General features: G+C 43.9%; 1 protein-coding gene across 2 annotated transcripts; it reads right to left on the bottom strand.

Annotated features, from left to right (window-relative positions):
* Window positions 1-224: 224 nt before the first annotated feature.
* Window positions 225-19,757, bottom strand: LOC109870580 (serine/threonine-protein kinase SBK1-like). Of its 2 annotated transcripts, none has more exons than XM_031804608.1 (5): window positions 19,656-19,757; window positions 7,336-7,628; window positions 6,492-6,694; window positions 6,060-6,251; window positions 225-5,863 (listed from the first exon to the last, which is right to left on the bottom strand). In XM_031804608.1, the coding sequence occupies exons 2-5, from the start codon at window positions 7,505-7,507 to the stop codon at window positions 5,099-5,101; spliced, it is 1,332 nt and encodes a 443-aa protein (XP_031660468.1). In that variant the 5' UTR covers window positions 7,508-7,628; window positions 19,656-19,757; the 3' UTR covers window positions 225-5,098. The 2 variants fall into 2 exon arrangements, with proteins under 2 accessions (XP_031660468.1, XP_031660469.1); XM_031804609.1 differs by having other exon boundaries at window positions 19,528-19,747.
* Between the last annotated feature and the right edge of the window lie 1,045 nt (window positions 19,758-20,802).

Raw genomic sequence — 20,802 nt, forward strand, 5'->3', positions numbered from 1 at the left:
AACTGTTCAAACTTTACATTTTCTTAAACTTCCCATAGAACATGAATCTTCATATTATTGCAAACACACTGCTAGTGCAGAGATGCTGTAACATGGTACTGTTGCAGTTGCTAAATGGGCTGTGTTGTGATCTGATGTAATAGCTAGAAATGTAAGAAGAGCATGTCCGTATCTCCTGCAGAATACCGGGACATCTGAGTCCAGGGAACAAACTCACACCGGCATTCATTTCAACCACAGTTTTAATTTTTTTGTCGACTAAATCAGAGCTTACAGGGAAGACAGTTGTATTGCAAAGACATACTCAGACACGAGTTCTCGCGCTGTGTTGCCCCACTCACTAAAGCACCACAAATCATGATGCCGCATCAATATGTCACTACAGACAGACAGGAACTCCAATACACAAGTTGCAACACATTACATCATGATAGCTTTGCAGAAACCTCTGTCTAACTCATCTATTGGCTACAGCTATGGTCTGCAACCCAGGTTTTAGCCTTCGATTTGAATGATTAGTTGAATCAGGTGTGTTAGTGTTGGGCTAGAATAAAAGCCTGCACACCTAGCGAGTCCCCAGGACTCGGCTTGGTGACCGCTAGCCTCTAGAGAAACAACTCCAGCCCTGTGCATCGGGACTGGAAGTAAGGTCATAGGTTGTCACAAGGTGTAGTAATCTCACTACCCAAGACACTGATGAAAGATCAGTGGAGTTTTTCACCCTTATGGATAAGGTGAGGATTTGGGGAGGGTAAGCTGATCCTAAATCTCTGCCTGAAGCCCACTTCTACCCGGAGCATGATTGAACAATACTTCAACTAGCTACAAACCTTATTGAACAGTTCATTGTTGGAAGATGTCAAACCACAGAGGGAAAATAACTTTACTGACTGTTACACGACATTCATACACTCAATTATGAAGAACAGAATACTACAGCTTGTGACAGCAAACATTTTTTTTTTTTTACAATTGTTTTCCAGCACATAAAGATTTATGCAAATATGTCTGGAAATCACAACACACATTTTATTTTTTAAATCTTATTTCTGACTTTAAAATGACTAATTCATTACTCTTGTGATGTTTTGCTTGGCAAGAAATTGAGAAATCCTCTCCAGATGTCCCTTGCAACTTCTCAACACTTGGCAATTTAGAAGCTACACACTTCATCAAAAATGCATTATTTTGAGAACTACAGTATCTAAACTATTCTAGAAAATCTAGGATTCCCAGGCTCAGTAACTTAGCTCTAGATCCTAGTTCTTACTGGTGAGATGGAAACACAACATCAACAGCATACAAACACAACATTGAATAAAAATGAACTATTATTGTTTTGTCTGGTATTGAGCCCTAAGATGTCTCAAGGTAATAAGACCAATATTTGCTTCAGGACATAATGCAAGAAATTGTGCTACAGCTAAATTCCACATTACAACAATCTTGACCTAACTTTTTGTAAAGCCAGTTAAAATGATTCATAAAGATATGTTTTAGTTACTCAACATGCAATTGTTTTAAGATGTGACTGTGTACTCCACTGTATTTTTCAGCTTCAATTTAAAATGCTAAATAATTATAAAAATCCAAACAATACTCTATTCATCAGCATTAATACATTAAAAAAAATAATCAAATTGATTAAAATGTGTAAAAATGAAGTAGATATGTGTGTGTTAAGGTGCAGGGATAAAGTGTTGGAAATCATTTAGAGCTATCTGTCATCTTGACTTGCTGTGGCAGAATAAAGTGAAATACATGAATCTAAATGGTCCCACTTTATTTGGATAGTCCCATATAGATGATCTACAGATGGTCATACTATCAACAAACTCTATGTTGATAAGCAACTGCTTGCTAAGTTTGCGCTTAGGGTTATGTTTAGAATAAGGGTTAGGATAAGGGTTAAGGTTAAGGCTAGGCTTAGTAGATAGCAAGGTTGGGGTCTATCTATTTGACTTCCAGGCAATTCAGAAAGTAAACCAAATTCCAATTCCAAATGAAAAGCATTGAAGAGAATTGGAATTTCAGTGTACTTCCTGAATTGACTGGAATTGAAATGGAATTGACCCCGACCCTGATGGACAGTTAGTTGAAATGTCTACATCGACAAACCACCTACTTGGGACTATCCATATAAAGTGTTACCAACTTAATGCCTTTCACTTCTCCATCTGGTGGCTTTGAATGATCCAATATTAATGTGTAGCACATCATCGGACTAAATCTAAATCATAAACTGGAGAGAGAGTACGCCATGCAAAAAAATACTATTAAACACAGTCATTTTCAAGATCCAGCTGTTCAAAATGTGTTGCAGAAAACCATGTAGAGATTTGGCACTAGAGTGTCCAAAAACCTTTACCAAAATGAGTCTAACACAAAACACCTCAAGCTAATCTGGTTATTTAGGATTTAAATAAATAAAGTAAATCTTAAGGCAAAATAAAAATCTGCCTAATCATATTTCCAATCCATACACATGGAACATACCGTGATACATACATACATACTGTACACACACACATACATACTTAGTACCAGAGTTCACATTGCATTACAGTAAGCATCCAAACTGCTGTTCATTTTGATGATATTCTTTCATTGAGGAACATTTTACAAAGAATTTCTATCAGCTAAAAACCCTAATCAAAAGAACATCTCTTCATCTTTTGGCTTTTTCATAAATGGTTCCACCATGCCAGTTCTGAAGCTCTTTTTTCTCAATTCACCTTCGACTTCAGTCTTTTTGGGGGAAATATATTGCTTTAAGAAATACATTTTGGTTTTCTTTTCTGAAACTGTCTGAATACCAGCATTTCAGATCACAATGTGTTTTTCAACCTCTCTTTCCGTGTCTTGTCTGTCAGTCTTGGTTTGTTGGTTGGCTGGTTGATCGTTCAGTATGTTGTTCATTGAGTCTTTGCAGTCTCTATAAAGATTTGCCATTTCTGTAGAATGACTTATCACTGGATCTCTGACTGAATCATTTTACACTAAGACCCCAACCGGAATCATCAGGAATGTCTTGAGTTGATCCCTTTTCATTTGGCAGAATGTTCATTCATTCATTCATTAAATGTCCTTGCATTTGACCCTGTTCTCAATTTTTTGGTGTGTGATGATAATAATGTATAGTTATAGTATAGTATGTGTCTGAGTATACATAGTATGTATGAAAGTGTGTGAATATTTGTATACAGTGCATTCAGAAAGTATTCAGACCTCTTTACTTTTTGTTACAGCCTTATTCTAAAATGGATTAAATATTTTTTTCCCCTCACCAATCTACACACGGTACCCGTTAACGACGAAGCGAAAACAGGTTTTTACCTGTTTACATAAGTATTCATGAGACTCGAAATTGAGCTCAGATGCATCCTGTTTCCATTGATCATCCTTGATGTTTCTACAACCTGATTGGAGTCCACCTGGGGTAAATTCAATTGATTGGACATGATTTGGAATGACACACACCTGTCTATATAAGGTCCCACAGATGACAGTGCATGTCAGAGCAAAAAGAAAGCCATGAGGTCGAAGGCATTGTCCGTAGAGCGCCGCGACAGGATTGTGTCGAGGCACAGGTCTGGGAAAGTTTCCCAAGAACACAGTGGCCTCCATCATTCTTAAATGGTAGAAGTTTGGAATCACCAAGACTCTTCCTAGAGCTGGCCCCTGGCCAAAATGAGCAATCGGGGGAGAAGGGCCTTGGTCAGGGAGGTGACCAAAAACCCGATGGTCACTCTGACAGAGCTCCAGAGTTCCTCTGTGGAGATGGGAGAATCTTCCAGAAGAACAACTATCTCTGCAGCACTCTGCAGCACAGTCAGGACTTTATGGTAGAGTGGCCAGACAGAAGCCACTCCTCAGTAAAAGGCACATGACAGCCAGTTTGCCAAGAGGCACCTAAAGGACTCTGACCATGAAAAACAAGATTATCTGATCTGACGAAAGCAAGATTGAACTCTTTGGCCTGAATGCCAAGCGTCACATCTGGAGGAAACCTGACACCATCCCTACTGTGACGCATCATGGTGGCAGCATCATACTGTGGGAATGTTTTTACGCGGCAGAAACTGGGAGACTAGTCAGGAACAAGGGAAAGATGAACGGAGCAAAGTACAAAGATCCTTGATGAAAACCTGCTCCAGAGCCCTTAGAACCTCAGACTGGGGTGACGGTTCACCTTCCAAAAGGACAACGACCCTAAGCACACAGCCAAGACAACGTAGGAGTGGCTTCGGGACAGGTCTCTGAATGTCCTTTAGTTAACCATACACAAGGTAGTTAGTCTACCTGCCCTACTGGCTGCTGGCCAAATTAGCTAAAGTTCTTGATTCAAGTTACTAAGATAAATAAAACGTCTCAAATTAGCACTTTTGCGGACGTCTTTTGAGGTATTTTCTGAACAGCTTAATCCAGTTTTCAGTTCAACCACACACCGTTTACAAACTCATTTGTGGTGCCCAAATGAAAAATGAAGAAGATCCTTGATGAAAACCTGCTCCAGTGCCCTTAGAACCTCGGACTGGGGTGACGGTTCACCTTCCAAAAAGACAACGACCCTAAGCACACAGCTTAGACAACGCAGGACTTGAACCCGATCGAACATCTCTGGAGACCTGAAAATAGCTGTGCAGCGATGCTCCCCATCCAACCTGACAGCGCTTGAGAGGATCTGCAGAGAAGAATGGGAGAAACTCTCCAAATACAGGTGTGCCAAGCTTGTAGCATCATACCCAAGAAGACTCGAGGCTGTAACAAAGTACTGAGTAAAGGGTATAACTAATTATGTAAATGTGATATTTCATTTTTTCATTTTTAATACATTTCCCCAAAATTTCCAAAACCTTTTTATTGCTTTGTCATTATGGAGTATTGTGCGTAGATTGATGAGGGAAAAAAACTATTGAATCAATTTTAGAATAAGGCTGTAATGTAACAAAATGTGGAAAAAGTAAAGGGGTCTGAATACTTTCCGTATGTATGTATGTATGGTATGTGTGTGTATATGAGTGTAGGTGTCTGTACGTGTGTGTGTACTGTACGCAGTGTTTCAGTCCTTCTCAGGCCCGTCTCGCACATACATCTCTCAGACACAGATCTCTATAGGTGTAGCCACCAGCATGCGCCCTGAGGGCTGGTTGTTGTTGCTGATGCTGTCTCTGGGCATGCGTTCATAGCTGTTAGTAGAGGATACGGAGCTGGTGGTGGAAACAGACACAAAATGGTGTCCTCCACCTGATTCCATCATCCCTGCCTTTGTCCCCACAGACACAGGAGACAGAGGAGACAGAGTCTGCTGTTTCATCCTCTCCACCAGCATGTCTTCATCGTCCTCCCCAGACGAGGACGACGTACTCCTCCCTTCGCCCTCCACCCTCACCCCTCCTCCTCCTCTCTCCCTCTCTCTCTCTCCACCCCCTCCTCCGTTCCCGTTGCTGTCTCCCTCCACCCTCACTCCTCCTCTCTCCCTCTCTCTCTCTCCACCCCCTCCTCCGTTCCCGTTGCTGTCTCCATCCAGCATCCAGCTGTGGCTGAAGTAGCCAAACACCTCTTTGACAGAGCAGCGTCGGTCCTGCTCCACAGAGAGGAGCCTGCGGAACATGCGGAGGGCCTGCTCTGTGAAGCGGCGCCACTGCGAGGGTACGGTGCCCGTGCGGCGCCTCTGCCAGCGTGTGAACTCCTGGTAGAAGGAGTCAGAGGGCAGGGCCTTCTCCCAGGGGAAGTTACCGGTCAGCATGCAGAAGAGGAGGACGCCAAAGGCCCACACATCCGTGCTGTAGTCCACGCAGAAGCCCTCGTGGCGTGACGTGTCGCACAGCTCCGGAGCCGTGTACGGGATGGTACCGCTCACCTAGGAGGAGAGGAAGAAATAGTATTTGTTTATTGACGAGGAAGATTTCATTCTTTATTTAAGTTGGCTCCCATGAGGCCCGGTCTCTTTTATGACATACTTGGTGTTTTCTGCATCTCAAACGACACCCTATTACCCATACAGTTCGCTACATTTGTCTTTTTAAATAAAGTTGCATGTGATTTGACCCACTCACACGTTTGACCGGCGAGCCAGCGCGGCGTGTCATGCCAAAGTCTGACAATTTGACCTTGCGGCACTCGCGGTCGAAGATGAGGATGTTCTCAGGCTTGATGTCTCGGTGCACCAACTTCTTACAGTGAAGGTAGTCCAGGGCGATGGCAACCTGGTGCACACAGCGCTTAGCGACGGTCTCCGGGAGACCAACCTGGATGGAGAGGGGAGGAGGTTAGAAAACAATATAAACCTCAAAGATATTTGTAATGACAACCGCTATAAACGTGTTATGAAGCACTGGAACCTGGAACATTACGGACAATGTGACAAAGGCTGTTATAAACTGTCATTGAACATTATTAAGAGCCAATTCATGTTTACAACAAAGCCTACATAGCAATTATAACAGAACATCCCAAATATGCATCCCTTTATTTCTGCCTCTGTGTACCTGTGGAGGGATGATGTCGAAGAGATCCCCGGACAGGGCATACTCCTGGGCAAACACGTAGTAGTCGTCAGTCTCGAAGGCGATCCCAAACATGTTAATGATGAAGGGACAGGGGGAGAGGTAGAGAGAGATGCTGTACTCCCTCAGGAACGACTTCAGCTTGGTCGTCTTCTTCCTCAGGAACTTCAGGGCCATCTTGGTGCCTGAGGGGATAACAACATGTGAGAGATGAGGCCTCCCAGGTAGCGCAGTGGTCTAGGGCGCTAGCTGTGCTAGCTGTGCCAACAGAGACTCTGGCTTCGCGCCCAGGCTCCGTTGCAGCCGGCCGCGACTGGGAGGTCCTTGGGGCGACGCACAATTGGCCTAGCGTCGTCCGGGTTAGGGAGGGTTTGGCCGGTAGGGATATCCTTGTCTCATCGCGCACCAGCGACTCCTTGGTTAGCGCAGTGCACACTAACCAAGGTCGCTAGGTGCACAGTGTTTCCTCCGACACATTGGTGCGGCTGGCTTCCGGGTTGGATGCGCGCTGTGTTAAGAAGCAGTGCGGCTTGGTTGGGTTGTGTTTCGGAGGACACATGACTTTCGACCTTCGTCTCTTCCGAGCCCGTACGGGAGTTGTAGCGATCAAACAAGATAGTAACTACTAATAATTGGATACTACGAAATTGGGGAGAGAAAAAAACACAAAAAAACACGTGAGAGGTGAATGACTGTAATAGTTGATCACTCTATATGTAATCCTGGATATTTATGAACTGTAGATTAATGGACCAGTGAATGATCCTGTTAAATGTGTGTATCCTCAAGATCAAAGTGTGTGTGTGTGTGTGTGTGTCCTCCTCACCTCTGATCTTGTGTATGACCAGGTCTACCTTGCCGTAGGTGCCCTTGCCTAGCTCCCTGATGACATCATAGTACTTGTTGATCTCTAGCATCTCCAGGTTCTGGGCTGCAATCAGCTGCAGTTCCTCCAGAATGTCCATGTTGCCACGGGAACCCAGCGGAGAAGAACTCATACTGGGGACCAGGTCAGGGGGTGTACTGGGGGATACGGTTAAGGGACGGACAGGAACAGGTGACGGGTTTAGGGGACTGACACACGGGCAGGAATGGAGAGGTGGCTAACGGCTTGTATCACTGAAGAGGAGAGAGAGAAACAGGCAGAAATAGAAACAGGCAGACATTTTGTTAGTGGAAAATACATCAAACATGCAAAGACATTAACAGTTTATACAAAAAAAATGAAATCTTGTTTTTGTTTCTCTTGTATGTCCAATAAAGAAATATCGAACAAGATAAAGAAAACGTAGTGATGTACACAAACACACACCAGCCTAACTCCATCCTACCACAGTGTGCTTATTCTCTCAGAATAATATTACTTCCTTATTTTCTGAACAGTGTTTACCATCCAGGTGCAGAACACTGACCTATTCCTCAGACTATAGATTCACACACACGCGAGACACACACACGCGAGACACACACACGCGAGACACACACACACGAGACACACACACACACGAGACACACACACACGAGACACACACACGAGACACACACACACGAGACACACACACACGAGACACACACACACGAGACACACACACACGAGAAACACACACACACGAGACACACACACACACACTTTGAATGACATGAAACAAGTTGGCTCTGTTTATGGAAACTCCAGGCTTTATGTTTAATTCCTCTGGTTAACACAAAACACTATGGAACATGCCCCCCCTTTATTTGGACAGTGAAGCTAAAATGTTTCATTCGGCTCTATACTCCAATATGAAGGTGCCATAAGTATTTGGACTATCACAATACTGTCATCTCTCGGACATAAGCTCAATTACTGTCAGTGTTGAATCAGAACCACTACGTCTCTCTCACACATACCATCTCTTTAAGCCTGGAGGAGGGTTTCTGGAACAGTACTCTCAACTCAACTTGTCCTAGCACTGCATTGGCAGCTAGGACAAATGTTTCCAGGTACACGTGTGAGTGTCAGTGCGTGTGCATGTATGTGTGTGTCTATGTGAGTGTCAGTGCGTGTGCATGTATGTGTGTGTCTATGTGTATGTCAGTATCTCTGCCCTGCTGTACTTTTATAGAAGCTCCAGCACAAGCGTCAGCCTCATAGCTGGATGAGTCATCAGCTTAGTGACAATGACAGCTATTTGATGCCCACACTAAAAGCACGACAAGGATGCCAGGATCCACCAATTTAAATATTCTGGGACAATTACACTACTAAAACCACCTAGTGGGCAGATGTGACGCCACCTGTACTGGGTTGGACAAAGAGGAAAGGATGCTCCAAAAAGTTCTGGGACACTGTAAAGTCCATGGAGAATAAGAGCACCTCCTCCCAGCTGCCCACTGCACTGAGGCTAGGAAACACTGTCACCACCGATAAATCTACGATAATCGAGAATTTCAAAAAGCATTTCTCTAAGGCTGGCCATGCTTTCCACCTGGCTATCCCTACCCCGGTCAACAGCTCTGCACCCCCCACAGCAACTTGCCCAAGCCTCCCCCATTTCTCCTTCACCCAAATCCAGATAGCTGATGTTCTGAAAGAGCTGCAAAATCTGGACCCCTAAAATCAGCTGGGCTAGACAATCTGGACCGTCTCTTTCTAAAACTATCCGCCGCAATTGTTGCAACCCCTATTACTAGCCTCTCTTTCGTATTGCTGAGACCCCCAAAGATTGGAAAGCTGCAGCGGTCATCCCCCTCTTCAAAGGGGGAGACACTCTAGAACCAAACTGTTACAGACATATATCTATCCTACCCTGCCTTTCTAAAGTCTTCGAAAGCCAAGTTAACAAACAGATCGCCGACCATTTCGAATCCCACTGTACCTTCTCTGCTATGCAATCTGGTTTCTGAGCTGGTCATGGGTGCACCTCTGCCACACTCACGGTCCTAAACATAACCGCCATCGACAAAAGACAGTACTGTACAGCCGTATTCATCGACATGGCCAAGGCTTTCAACTCTGTCAATCAACACATTCTTATCGGCAGACTCAACAGCCTTGGTTTCTCAAATGACTGCCTAGCCTGGTTCACCAACTACTTCTCAGACAGAGTTCAGTGTGTCAAATCGGAGGGCCTGTTGTCCGACTCTTTTCTCTGTATACATGAATGATGTTGCTCTTGCGGCTGGTGATTCTCTGATCCACCTCTACGCAGAAGACATCATTCTGTATACTTCTGGCCCCTCTTTGGACACTGTGTTAACTAACCTCCAGACGAGTTTCAATGCCATACAACTCTCCTTCCGTGGCCTCCAACTGCTCTTAAATGCAAGTAAAACTAAATGCATGCTCTTCAACCGATCGCTGTCCGCACCCGCCTGCCCGACTAGCATCACTACTCTGGATGGTTCTGACTTAGAATATGTGCACAACTACAAATACCTAGGTGTCTGGTTAGATTGTAAACTCTCCTTCCAGACTCATATTAAGCATCTCCAATCCAAAATTAAATCTAGAATCGGCTTCCTATTTCGCAACAAAGCATCCTTCACTCATGCTGCCAAACATACCCTCATAAAACTGACTATCCTACCGATCCTCAACTTTGGCAATGTCATTTACAAACTAGCCTCCAACACTCTACTCAGCAAATTGGATGCAGTCTATCACAGTGCCATCCGTTTCGTCACCAAAGCCCCATATACTACCCACCACTGTGGATGCATATCACAGTGCCATCCGTTTCGTCACCAAAGCCCCATATACTACCCACCACTGTGACCTGTTTGCTCTCGTTGGCTGGTCCTCGCTTCATATTCGTTGCCAAACCCAATCAAGTATTTGCTAGGTAAAGCCCCGCCTTATCTCATCTCACTGGTCACCATAGCAGCACCTATCCGTAGCACGTGCTCCAGCAGATATATTTCACTGGTCACCCCCAAAGCCAATTCCTCTTTGGCTGCCTTTCCTTCCAGTTCTCTGCTGCCAATGACTGGAATGAATTGCAAAAATCACTGAAGCTGGAGACTCATGTCTCCCTCACTAACTTTAGGCATCAGCTATCATTGCACCTGTACATAGCCCATCTGTAAATAGCCCACCCAACTGCTCTGCTTCATCTTGGCCAGGTCACAGTTGTAAATGAGAACTTGTTCTCAACTGGCCTACCTGGTTAAATAAAAGTTTTAAAAAACACAAAAAAGTCTCGGTGCACCAACAGTGTTACATTAGTACAGAGACCAGGATCTCAACATTCAGTTGGACAGCAGCTCTTGCACTGGATTGGGTGGCACTTGGCACCTCTGGCTGTGAATGGCTGAGCAACCAGGAAGTTTTGGATGAGAGGAAGTCTGCAATAGCCATCTGTCTGTCTGTGGCATCAGTAAAATGTTTACTGGTGGTTTTTGTTTCTATGGCAATGGCATGTTATTAATTATTTTGTATATCCACTGCACCAAGGTGGCGGAAATTGTCTTTACCCTCCCCTCCCCCCTTCTCTGTCATTCTCCCTCTCTTTTTCTACCATCTCTTTCAGAGGTTAGTTAGAAGCCGACAGCACTCTGCCAATTTCCAGATTGCTGTTATGCAACAGCCAAGCCAAAGCTGACAGGCTAAGTTAGCTGAGGCAAACACACCAGAATCACAATGTTATTCCTCCAACGTTCTAACAACCTCAACAAAAGTACTGCTCTGCTCTGCTGCAGTTAAGCCACTAGCTCTCTTCTGAAGCCTTTCAACAGATAGTAATTTGCCTGATACTGGACCAATATGGAAGCAGCTGTAACAAAATACATTAAAGATGTTTTTTTACTGTATTGTTAAGAGGCAGCCATTTTGCCGGTCCACTCGAATAAATGAAATCATCAGAATTGAAGATGAAAGATGACCTTCCTCTATTCAAAAGAGAGCACTGGAGACAAACACACATAGTCTGTAGTGTACAACCCTTCTGGATTGTTTGGTGGAAACACACAGATTATTTTCTACGGCATGTAATCTAACAGCCAAATATATTAGCATTATTTGCATCTCTCTCTCTTTAATCACCTGATCCTTTCCTTGCCAGTCTGGCAGCTTTTCAGCAACACACAGCTGGAACCAAGAGAAAGAAAGAGAGAAAGAACACAGATAGTGGTTTTCACCTCCTGCTTTGACCACAGGGGTGTGAAGAGCTTCAGGTACAACAGGTACTGTACCACGCTAGCTCATTACACACACACACACACACACACACACACACACACACGCACACACACACACACACACACACACACACACACACACACACACACACACACACACACACACACACACACACACACACACACACAAAGCTCTATATCAAACCCTAGTCTAGTCCTAAAGCAGGATCTCATTCAAGAGGACATAACGTTACCCAACATTTAGGTAGAAATGCCTTCTATAGAACACACATACTTCCCTGTCCAACAAGTCCAAGACCTCCTTAGCAACAGCAGCCAAGCAGTGATTGTTTCAACCAGCTCTAGTTAGATACAGACAGAGGGGCACACTGGATTTGACTTTCACTGGACTATGTTGAGCTGCTGCTGGTGTTGAATTCTAAAGTAAAGGCGAGCTCTGCTCATGTCAACTGGGCTTCTGTCTGACTTATACTTTGACTCATCATGGATCTGTGTGTGTGTGTGTGTCATCATAAGCCCCTTTGATCAGCTGGGCTTGGCCTAGATCTGCATGCGGGCCACACACAACAGACACACATGCACAGACAAACTGTCGCTGGCCAAAATGACCGGGAGAAAGAAAATCCCAAAAATACATTTGACCGTCATGCTTATCGTCTACAAGTTAATTTGCATAATTTTGTGGAATTAAATTGCTGTGTGTGTATATTCGTTAGTCCTCATGTAGCCCATTTTATTTATCACATTTCTCCTGATGCTCCTCAGCTGGTTGCTGATGGAGTAGCCTAAAACATGTTATTTTATAGGCCCATTCATTTCGCAACAATTCTAAATGCAATTGTGTGTTAAAAACAGCTATTAGTTGTAGTTCTCAACTGGTAGGCCAAATTGAAGCGTGCCTCCCATTCACCATAGGCTACAAGTGCAGGCAACAGGGCGGCATTCCAACACTTTACAATGTGACCTGGAGGCAGAATCCATTTTGAAAACATACTTAATTGTTTGAAACCTAAATGTTCTACTTGATTTATATGAGGCATGTGTTACCTTGCTTCAACGTAGCGTACAGTCAAAATCCCACCATTGAAAACATGGAGGCAATTATTTTATAGACTTTATAGGCGGCAGGTGAGGTTCAAGTTTAGGGAAGCTTACAATGTATCCTTCCCTACAATTTCTACCGATCTGCGTGCCAGTTAGTATTTTCACATGCACATTTTCATGGAAGAGTTTAATTTCAATAATAACGTTTGAGTTTCACTTGTAAAATGATCAAATCTAAAAAGTTTAAATTAAATGAACGCTAGAGGACCAGCCACTGCCATACGGACACAATCCCATTGATCCACTGTGATCCATTGGAGGCTTTATAAATGAAGTCAATCCATTGTCAACTAAGTAAAAATTGGCTACATAAAGCCGACAAATTAAAACAGTAGGAAATATTATTAAAATGCTGTTTATTTCAATCACATTCATTTCTCTACTCAGCCTGAATTGATCAAAATAAACTATCACAGGGCAAACAATTCACACAAACAAACAGTGAATGCTGAGCCATTCTGGAGAGAAACTTGCCTCGATCTTCACAACTCACCCCTCCCCTTCTTCTTGTCTCAACATTTTAAATTACACTCAAAAAACATATTTTAGATGCTTTTCCCTGCACCTGCAACACAATAATCAGCTAGGCCTATTGCCACTCCCACTGACCCAATTGTGGGCTTCCTATGTACTGTAAATAGGCATTGGCCTGTGAACTTATGATTTTGTTTTAAAGAAGCAAATGATCCTCGATTCCTCTGAGTCATGCTTTCTGGTGAGGTATTTTGAATGATAATAATGGTTTAATTATATAATTTTGGAACATTTATTTCAATGAACTTCCATATAGGATCTACCACTATGCCATTTCTCCTCTGTTCTATTCGTTTTCATATCAACTTTGTTCTGTTGCCCAGAAGCCAAAGGCACAATCCTAGTCATATTAGCAACCCATCCTAGTTGTTGATCATTATATTCCCCCCTTTCTAAATTCCTAATGGATATTTTAATCGATGTCACAGGTGTGATGTTTAGAATGGTTTTTAGAACATTTTTTTTTTGCATTTTGGCAAATGTTTGAAAATTACGATTTATTGTCGGCTTCATTACAGGAGTTGTGTGTTCTGTTAAATGAATTACCATTACCGATACACTGCCGATTTTGCAGGTTTTCCTACTTACAAAGCATGTACAGGTCTGTAATTTTTATCATAGGTACACTTCAACTGTGAGAGATAGAATCTAAAATAAAAAATCCAGAAAATCACAATGTATGATTTTTAAGTAATGAATTTGCATTTTATTGCATGACATAAGTATTTGATCACCTACCAACCAGTAAGAATTCCGGCTCTCACAGACCTGTTCGTTTTTCTTTAAGATGCCCTCCTGTTCTACACTCATTACATGTATTAACTGCACCTGTTTTAACTCGTTACCTGTATAAAAGACACCTGTCCACACACTCAATCAAACAGACTCCAACCTCTCCACAATGGCCAAGACCAGACAGCTGTGTAAGGACATCAGGGATAAGATTGTAGACCTGCACAAGGCTGGGATGGGCTACAGGACAATAGGCAAGCAGCTTGGTGAGAAGGCAATAACTGTTGGCGCAATTATTAGAAAATGGATGAAGTTCAAGATGACGGTCAAACACCCTCGGTCTGGGGCTCCATGCAAGCTCTCACCTCGTGGGGCATCAATGATCATGAGGAAGGTGAGGGATCAGCCCAGAACTACACGACAGGACCTGGTCAATGACCTGAAGAGAGCTGGGACCACAGTCTCAAAGAAAACCATTACTAACACACTGCGCCGTCATGGATTAAAATCCTGCAGCGCACGCAAGGTCCCCCTGCTCAAGCCAGCGCATGTCCAGGCCCGTCTGAAGTTTGCCAATGACCATCTGGATGATCCAGAAGAGGAATGGGAAAAGGTCATGTGGTCTGATGATACAAAAATAGAGCTTTTTGGTCTAAACTCCACTCGCCGTGTTTGGAGGAAGAAGAATGATGAATACAACCCCAAGAACACCATCCCAACCGTGAAACATGGAGGCGGAAACATCATTCTTTGGGGATGCTTTTCTGCAAAGGGGACAGGATGATTGCACCATATTGAGGGGAGGACGGATGGGGCCATGTATCGCGAGATCTTGGCCAACAACCTCCTTCCCTCTGTAAGAGCATTTAAGATGGGTCGTGGCTGGGTCTTCCAGCATGACAACGACCTGAAACACACAGCCAGGGCAACTAAGGAGTGGCTCCGTAAGAAGCATCTCAAGGTCCTGGAGTGGCCTAGCCTGTCTCCAGACCTGAACCCAATAGAAGATCTTTGGAGGGAGCTGAAAGTCCGTATTGCCCAGCGACAGCCCACGAAACCTGAAGGATATGGAGAAGGTCTGTATGGAGGAGTGGGCCAAAATCCCTGCTGCAGTGTGTGCAAACCTGGTCAAGAACTACAGGAAACGTATGGTCTCTGTAATTGCAAACAAAGGTTTCTGTACCAAATATTAAGTTCTGCTTTTCTGATGTATCAAATACTTTTGTCTTCCAATAAAATGCTAATGAATTACTTATAAATCATACAATGTGATTTTCTTGATTTTTCTTGATTTAGATTCCGTCTCTCACAGTTGAAGTGTACCTATGATAAAATTTGCAGACCTCAACATGCTTTGTAAATAGGAAAACCTGCAAAATCGGCAGTGTATCAAATACTTGTTCTCCCCACTGTATATATATATAAATATACATACACATTACCGGTCCGAAATTTTAGAACAGCTACTCATTCAAGGGTTGTTCTTTATTTTTACTATTTTCTACACCGTACAATAATAGTGAAGACATCAACACTATGAAATAACACATACGGAATCATGTAGTAAACAAAAAAGTGTTAAACAAATCCAAATATAAATTATATTTGAGATTCTTCAAATAGCCAGCCTTTGCCTTGATGACAACTTTTGACAGGTAGTGTATATACATATCTTCTTAAAATATATTTTCCTTTATTATTTCCCGCACGCCCTACCGCCCCTCCCCTAATTGGAGTAAAGTAATGGTTTCCACTTCCGGCTGATTTTTTAAATGTAACCTTTATTTAACTAGGTAAGTCAGTTAAGAACAAATTCTTATTCACAATGATGGCCTACCCCTAGGCCAAACCCTAACCCAAACGATGCCAATTGTGCGCCACCCTATGGGACTCCCAATCACGTCCGGTTGTGATACAGCCTGGAATCGAACCAGGGTCTGTAGTGACGCCGTATACACACTATATACATTTTACAGATACAATCTATTTTACAATAGTTATATTTTGTTTGTTTTTAGTCCTGGCCTTCCTATATTTCTGATGTCTCTCCAGTTTGATTTAAATGTGATTTCTGTTATTCTGAGCACCGTGGGATGACGCTCTAATTGGTTTATGCACCCAATGCATATGGGTCCAGTTCATTTTTCCAATGGCCGGTAAATTAAAATCTTTATCAAATAGCTCAGCTCAGTATTTGTATGATTTATTTGATCAATAACCTAATAATTTTGGACTCCACTGTAGGTCTGCGTAAAGGACACCCATTCTATGTCAGGCATAATCATTTCTATTGGGACAGCATTCTCAGGAGCTGCATCATGTTGAGCTCTGCATGGTGCAGCTGTAGCCTAGGCCTACGACTCTGTCCTCACACTTCCCTTCCCCTCTGGCCCTGACTTGGAGGTCAGTTCTGATCGGTTCTCTTTCAATTATTCATTTTGATATGTCATGTGGGGATTCGCTAGGATCACCTACTCTCGGATCTCTTCTGCACAAAGAGTATTACTCTCTCGTGCTCCTCAGATCGACTGGATCCATGTTTCCCTGATGAACTATTCACAAGTGAACCGTGAAGGATATCGCTGCCGCGCGTAGGTCTTCAGACCCTGTCGAGAGGTTGAGTACTAACTGGAAAGCTTTTGTTTAATGTAGAAATTCCTTTCAATCCTCTCAGTCGCCATTGGTAACTAGCTTCACGGCTAGCTATTGAGACTCGGTTAGCCCACGCTGCAAGCTAACCTCACTAGCATACTCTACGTAGAACATGGTAGCATTTCTATCTACCTTCTTTTGTCTGGTTTAATCTACGTTTGCCCATTGTGTTAACTAGTCTGACCGTCTCAGCCTCACGGCTCCTTCGGTCGTGGAAGCACACTATCTAAAGGCTAACTCTGTCCCCAAGTGGGTTCCTTCAGCCAGCACTGAGCTAGCCATGTCCCTTCACCACGAGGTAGTTGCTAGCTAGCTAAAGCCCCAACGCCCCCAAGCATGTAAAGCATTCTACTGTGCTAATTATTGCTATCTGTTAGCCGCAAGGCTTCTAACTAGCTAACTATCTTATTACGCTGTTTACACAAGCTACTATTTGTTAGCCACAAGGAGCAAGGTTTAACTAACTAACTAGCCTACACCAACTACACGTTGTTCTTACAGCAGCCATTGCTCTGTCCCCCTATCAAGCCCTGTTCCTCACAATGGCCAATGCTATCCCATCCCAGGATGTGCCGAGCCAAGCACTCAGACCCCCATGTTGCGGTTTCATCATTGCCGGGAAAGATTCCCACCCTCAATGCATCAATTGCTTGGGTAAGGAATATGTCCAAGAGGCACTTGAGGACCGTGAGTCCTGTAAGAACTGCTAAATGTTGACAAGGGCAGGTCTGAAAAGGAGGCTTAAACGTGCTTCTATCTGGTAGTACCCTCGCCACTGAGCCAACAGCGACAGCTGAGGCTCAGCTCCCTACAACCGTGCCTAGTTGAGGGTGAGGCCATGGAGCCTGGACTCCCTCCCCTCACTGTCTGACGACATACTGTCAGGCGAAGGTGAGTTAGGGATGACGAGAATGACGATTGGATTAATCTCACGGAAATCTTCAAGAAAACTCAGGAGGTGGGGGCTGACGACCCCGTTCTCTCGCCCTTTTAATTCCGCAGGCCTGGTGGCCCAGAGAGCAGTGGAGCTGCTTCTGGTCAGCCATTATAACCCTGCTTACAACCAGTCCTGGCAGATATCGTCATGCAGGCTTTATACCCATGTGAACAAAGCAATTCTCCATTCTCACCCGGATGCGTTAGACCTCGGGGCATAGCTGGTAAGAAAAAAAAGATTATTATGTAAAGAGTGCTAACCCCTTATGCAAACTCTCTGTTTTAGAGTTATTGCAGTTTTTTGGCTATGTACAAAGGGCCTCTAAGGTGCAGGGTTGAGTAACCAGGTGGTAGCTGGCTAGTGATGGCCTTGAGATAGAAGCTGTTTTTCAATCTCTTGGTCCCAGCTTTGATGCATCTGTACTGACCTCACATTCTGGATGATAACCAGGTGAACAGGCAGTGGCTCGGGTGGTTGTTGTCCTTGATTATCTTTTTGGCCTTCCTGTGATATCAGGTGCTGTAGGTGTCCTGGAGGGCAGGCCGTGTGCCCCCAGGGATGCGTTGGGCAGACCGAACCACCCTCTGGAGAGCCCTGCGGTTGCGGGCGGTGCAGTTGCCGTACCAGGCGGTGATACAGTCCGACAGGATAATCTCAATTGTGCACGCTGTAAAGGTTTGTGAGGGTCTTAGAGACTAATTTCTTCAGCCTCCTGAGGTTGAAGAGGCGCTGTTGTGCCTTCTTCACCACACTGTCTGTGTGGGTGGACCATTTCAGATTGTCAGTGATGTGCACACAGAGGAACTTGAAGCTTTTCACCTTCTCCACTGCTGTCTCGTTGATGTGGATATGGGCGTGCTCCTTTTGTGTCCAGTATGAAGGGAGTTAGATAGTTTCAGGTGCCAATCCTAATTTGCATTAGCAATTACACTAGCGCTAGTTAGCAACTTCCTTCAATAGGATAAAAATGTTATCCACGAGTTCATCTGAATCTGGGTAAGTAGATAAATGGCCTCATTGCCAAAATCCGTAAGTATCCCTTTAAGCACAATAGACATGTCCCAGGACCAGATAAAGGCTTAGAGACTGTGCATAAGCTAAGCGTCCTCCTTATCTTCTTCCTTTGTCTTTTTTTACTACAAAACATAGAAATGCGCCATTTTCACATATGTTGATGTTGGGGTGGTGTTGAATATGAAGTTTAAAAAAATATAAATTAAATAAAAAGGCCTTTCCCTTAATAAAGTTAGTTTCTGATAGCTTGACGGACCCTGAGCACCCTGGCCGCCTGCTGCACCAACCCGGCCAGAAGCGGCTATGCTGGTGTCCCCTGTAGGCCTAGCCATAGGCCTATGCTATATCTATGACTATGTCTGTCTTGGACAACTGCAAGTGATGAGAACAAGTGACCGTCGGAGAGAGAGGGAGAGAGCTGACGACGAGATAGAAACTGGAAAACAGTCAATATGATGTAAAGTGACTGTCATTGCGCGTGACTGTCATTGCGCGCGCGAGAGAGCACTTGAGCGATGGAATTCATTTACATACGCGTTTGCCTAGCCTAGAACAAATGAAGATAACCACATTGCGAAGAGGCAACACATATCAATTGTCGGATATAATGGACTATGTTATGCACTACACACACCTGGCATTATCCAGGTACACTTTTACGCAAACCCATAAAACATCCGAAGACATCGCATCCAGTACGGAGGACGGCAATAAATCATCAGCACAGAAATACAAATGCAACAGCATTGTTTCAAATGACTGTCACCTTGCAGCAGTAGCCTTGCAAGCAGAAGTCTCATTTCGTGCCAGGCAAATGCGCACCACCCATTCGGCAGCAACAGTGGAGGATTCTACAATGTTTAGATAATTCAATATCAGTTACTTCTCATTCTGCAATAGGCTACTCACCATTCAATATACGAGGGCTCTGAAGTCTGCCCAGTCACGCCAGATAAATAACAAATCGTGAGGATGATAGCACATAGCCAAGCAGTTTAATATAACAATTTATCTTCCCCGTCTGCATTCAAATGTACCTTATCGTGCTGTTGACACCCGGTCTAGCGGTAAATTCGCATTGCTCAGCTGACCGCTAGCACTTTCGCAAGCTTCTCTTGCTCCAGTCCTATTGTCTCCGCATCGCTCCTGGATGAGAGGATCAGAGAGGAGGTTCCAGCCCCTTTTCCGCCTCAACCAATAGCAGCGGAGAATCGGTAGACGCGCACCCTGCTTGCAAGCCTGGACCGGAGCGACCGTCCTCGCTGTCTCCGTACAGATTAGCGAGTTAAACTCGGAAAGGAAAGGTAGGAATGAGACGTGAATTTATCAGTTGACGGTTGTTGAAGAGTTTGGGAGGGCTATGGCATTATAGGGATTCAAGTCATGGAAAGTGATGGGCTACATCTCAAAATCAGTAATTGGTCATTTTATTGCAGGACTATGATGGACATTGTTTCATATTACCACTATGATCAGCACAATTGGAACTGTTTGGATGCATGACAGTCTTGTAACAAACAGTGGCTTCCTCTCCATCATCTTAGTTTAGGCTAATAACTGATCTGAAAACAGGAGAATGTTCACTACAGTAGGACTTTGCTATCACCTGTCCAGTTCTTTCAGACCACTGAAGATGAAGGAAGAGAGAATACATCTTAGACTACCGCACCTGGTGCATTAAACTGTCACTGTGAGGCGTGAGAAGGACTAGTTATTAGACCTAGTAACATATCATTACCATCTCTGATGTGGTGTTACCAACAGGTTGCATCACAAGAACAGATAGAGATGGGAGAATGCCAGCAGTGCTATCTAGATACCATAACATTACACACTCCCTCATACCACAGTGTTACATTCCACAGAGAAATACACACAAGACAGGGAAGATACAAGCCTATAAAAATACTGCAATGACTAAGTGTGTGTATGTATGCATGTATGTATTTGTCCTGTCAATGGTCTGTTCATTAATTATACAGTAATTACAGAGGAACGGTGTGAGTCGTGTGTGGAGCCTGTCTGGTCTGGCAGCCTGCTCTGTTTCTGCGTGGTTTATCTTCACACACACTCATCATAATCACTTAATCCTCTGGTACAGAGGCCTCTTAACTATTCTGTTCCTACAGGGTCTGGATGTCACAAACAAACAAAGTCTGCTGAAAAGAGCAATGAGGAGTGTGT

Source organism: Oncorhynchus kisutch, linkage group LG25, assembly GCF_002021735.2.
Source record: "Oncorhynchus kisutch isolate 150728-3 linkage group LG25, Okis_V2, whole genome shotgun sequence".
Taxonomy (NCBI): domain Eukaryota; kingdom Metazoa; phylum Chordata; class Actinopteri; order Salmoniformes; family Salmonidae; genus Oncorhynchus; species Oncorhynchus kisutch.

Excerpts from the sequence above, each read along its gene's own strand:
- LOC109870580 (XM_031804608.1), bottom strand. The coding sequence starts at position 7,507 with ATGAGTTCTTCTCCGCTGGGTTCCCGTGGCAACATGGACATTCTGGAG. Across the intron at positions 6,695-7,335 it reads GGTCATACACAAGATCAGAG|GCACCAAGATGGCCCTGAAG; the intron begins GTGAGGAGGACA and ends TTATCCCCTCAG. Across the intron at positions 5,864-6,059 it reads CTGGCTCGCCGGTCAAACGT|GTGAGCGGTACCATCCCGTA; the intron begins GTGAGTGGGTCA and ends CTCTCCTCCTAG.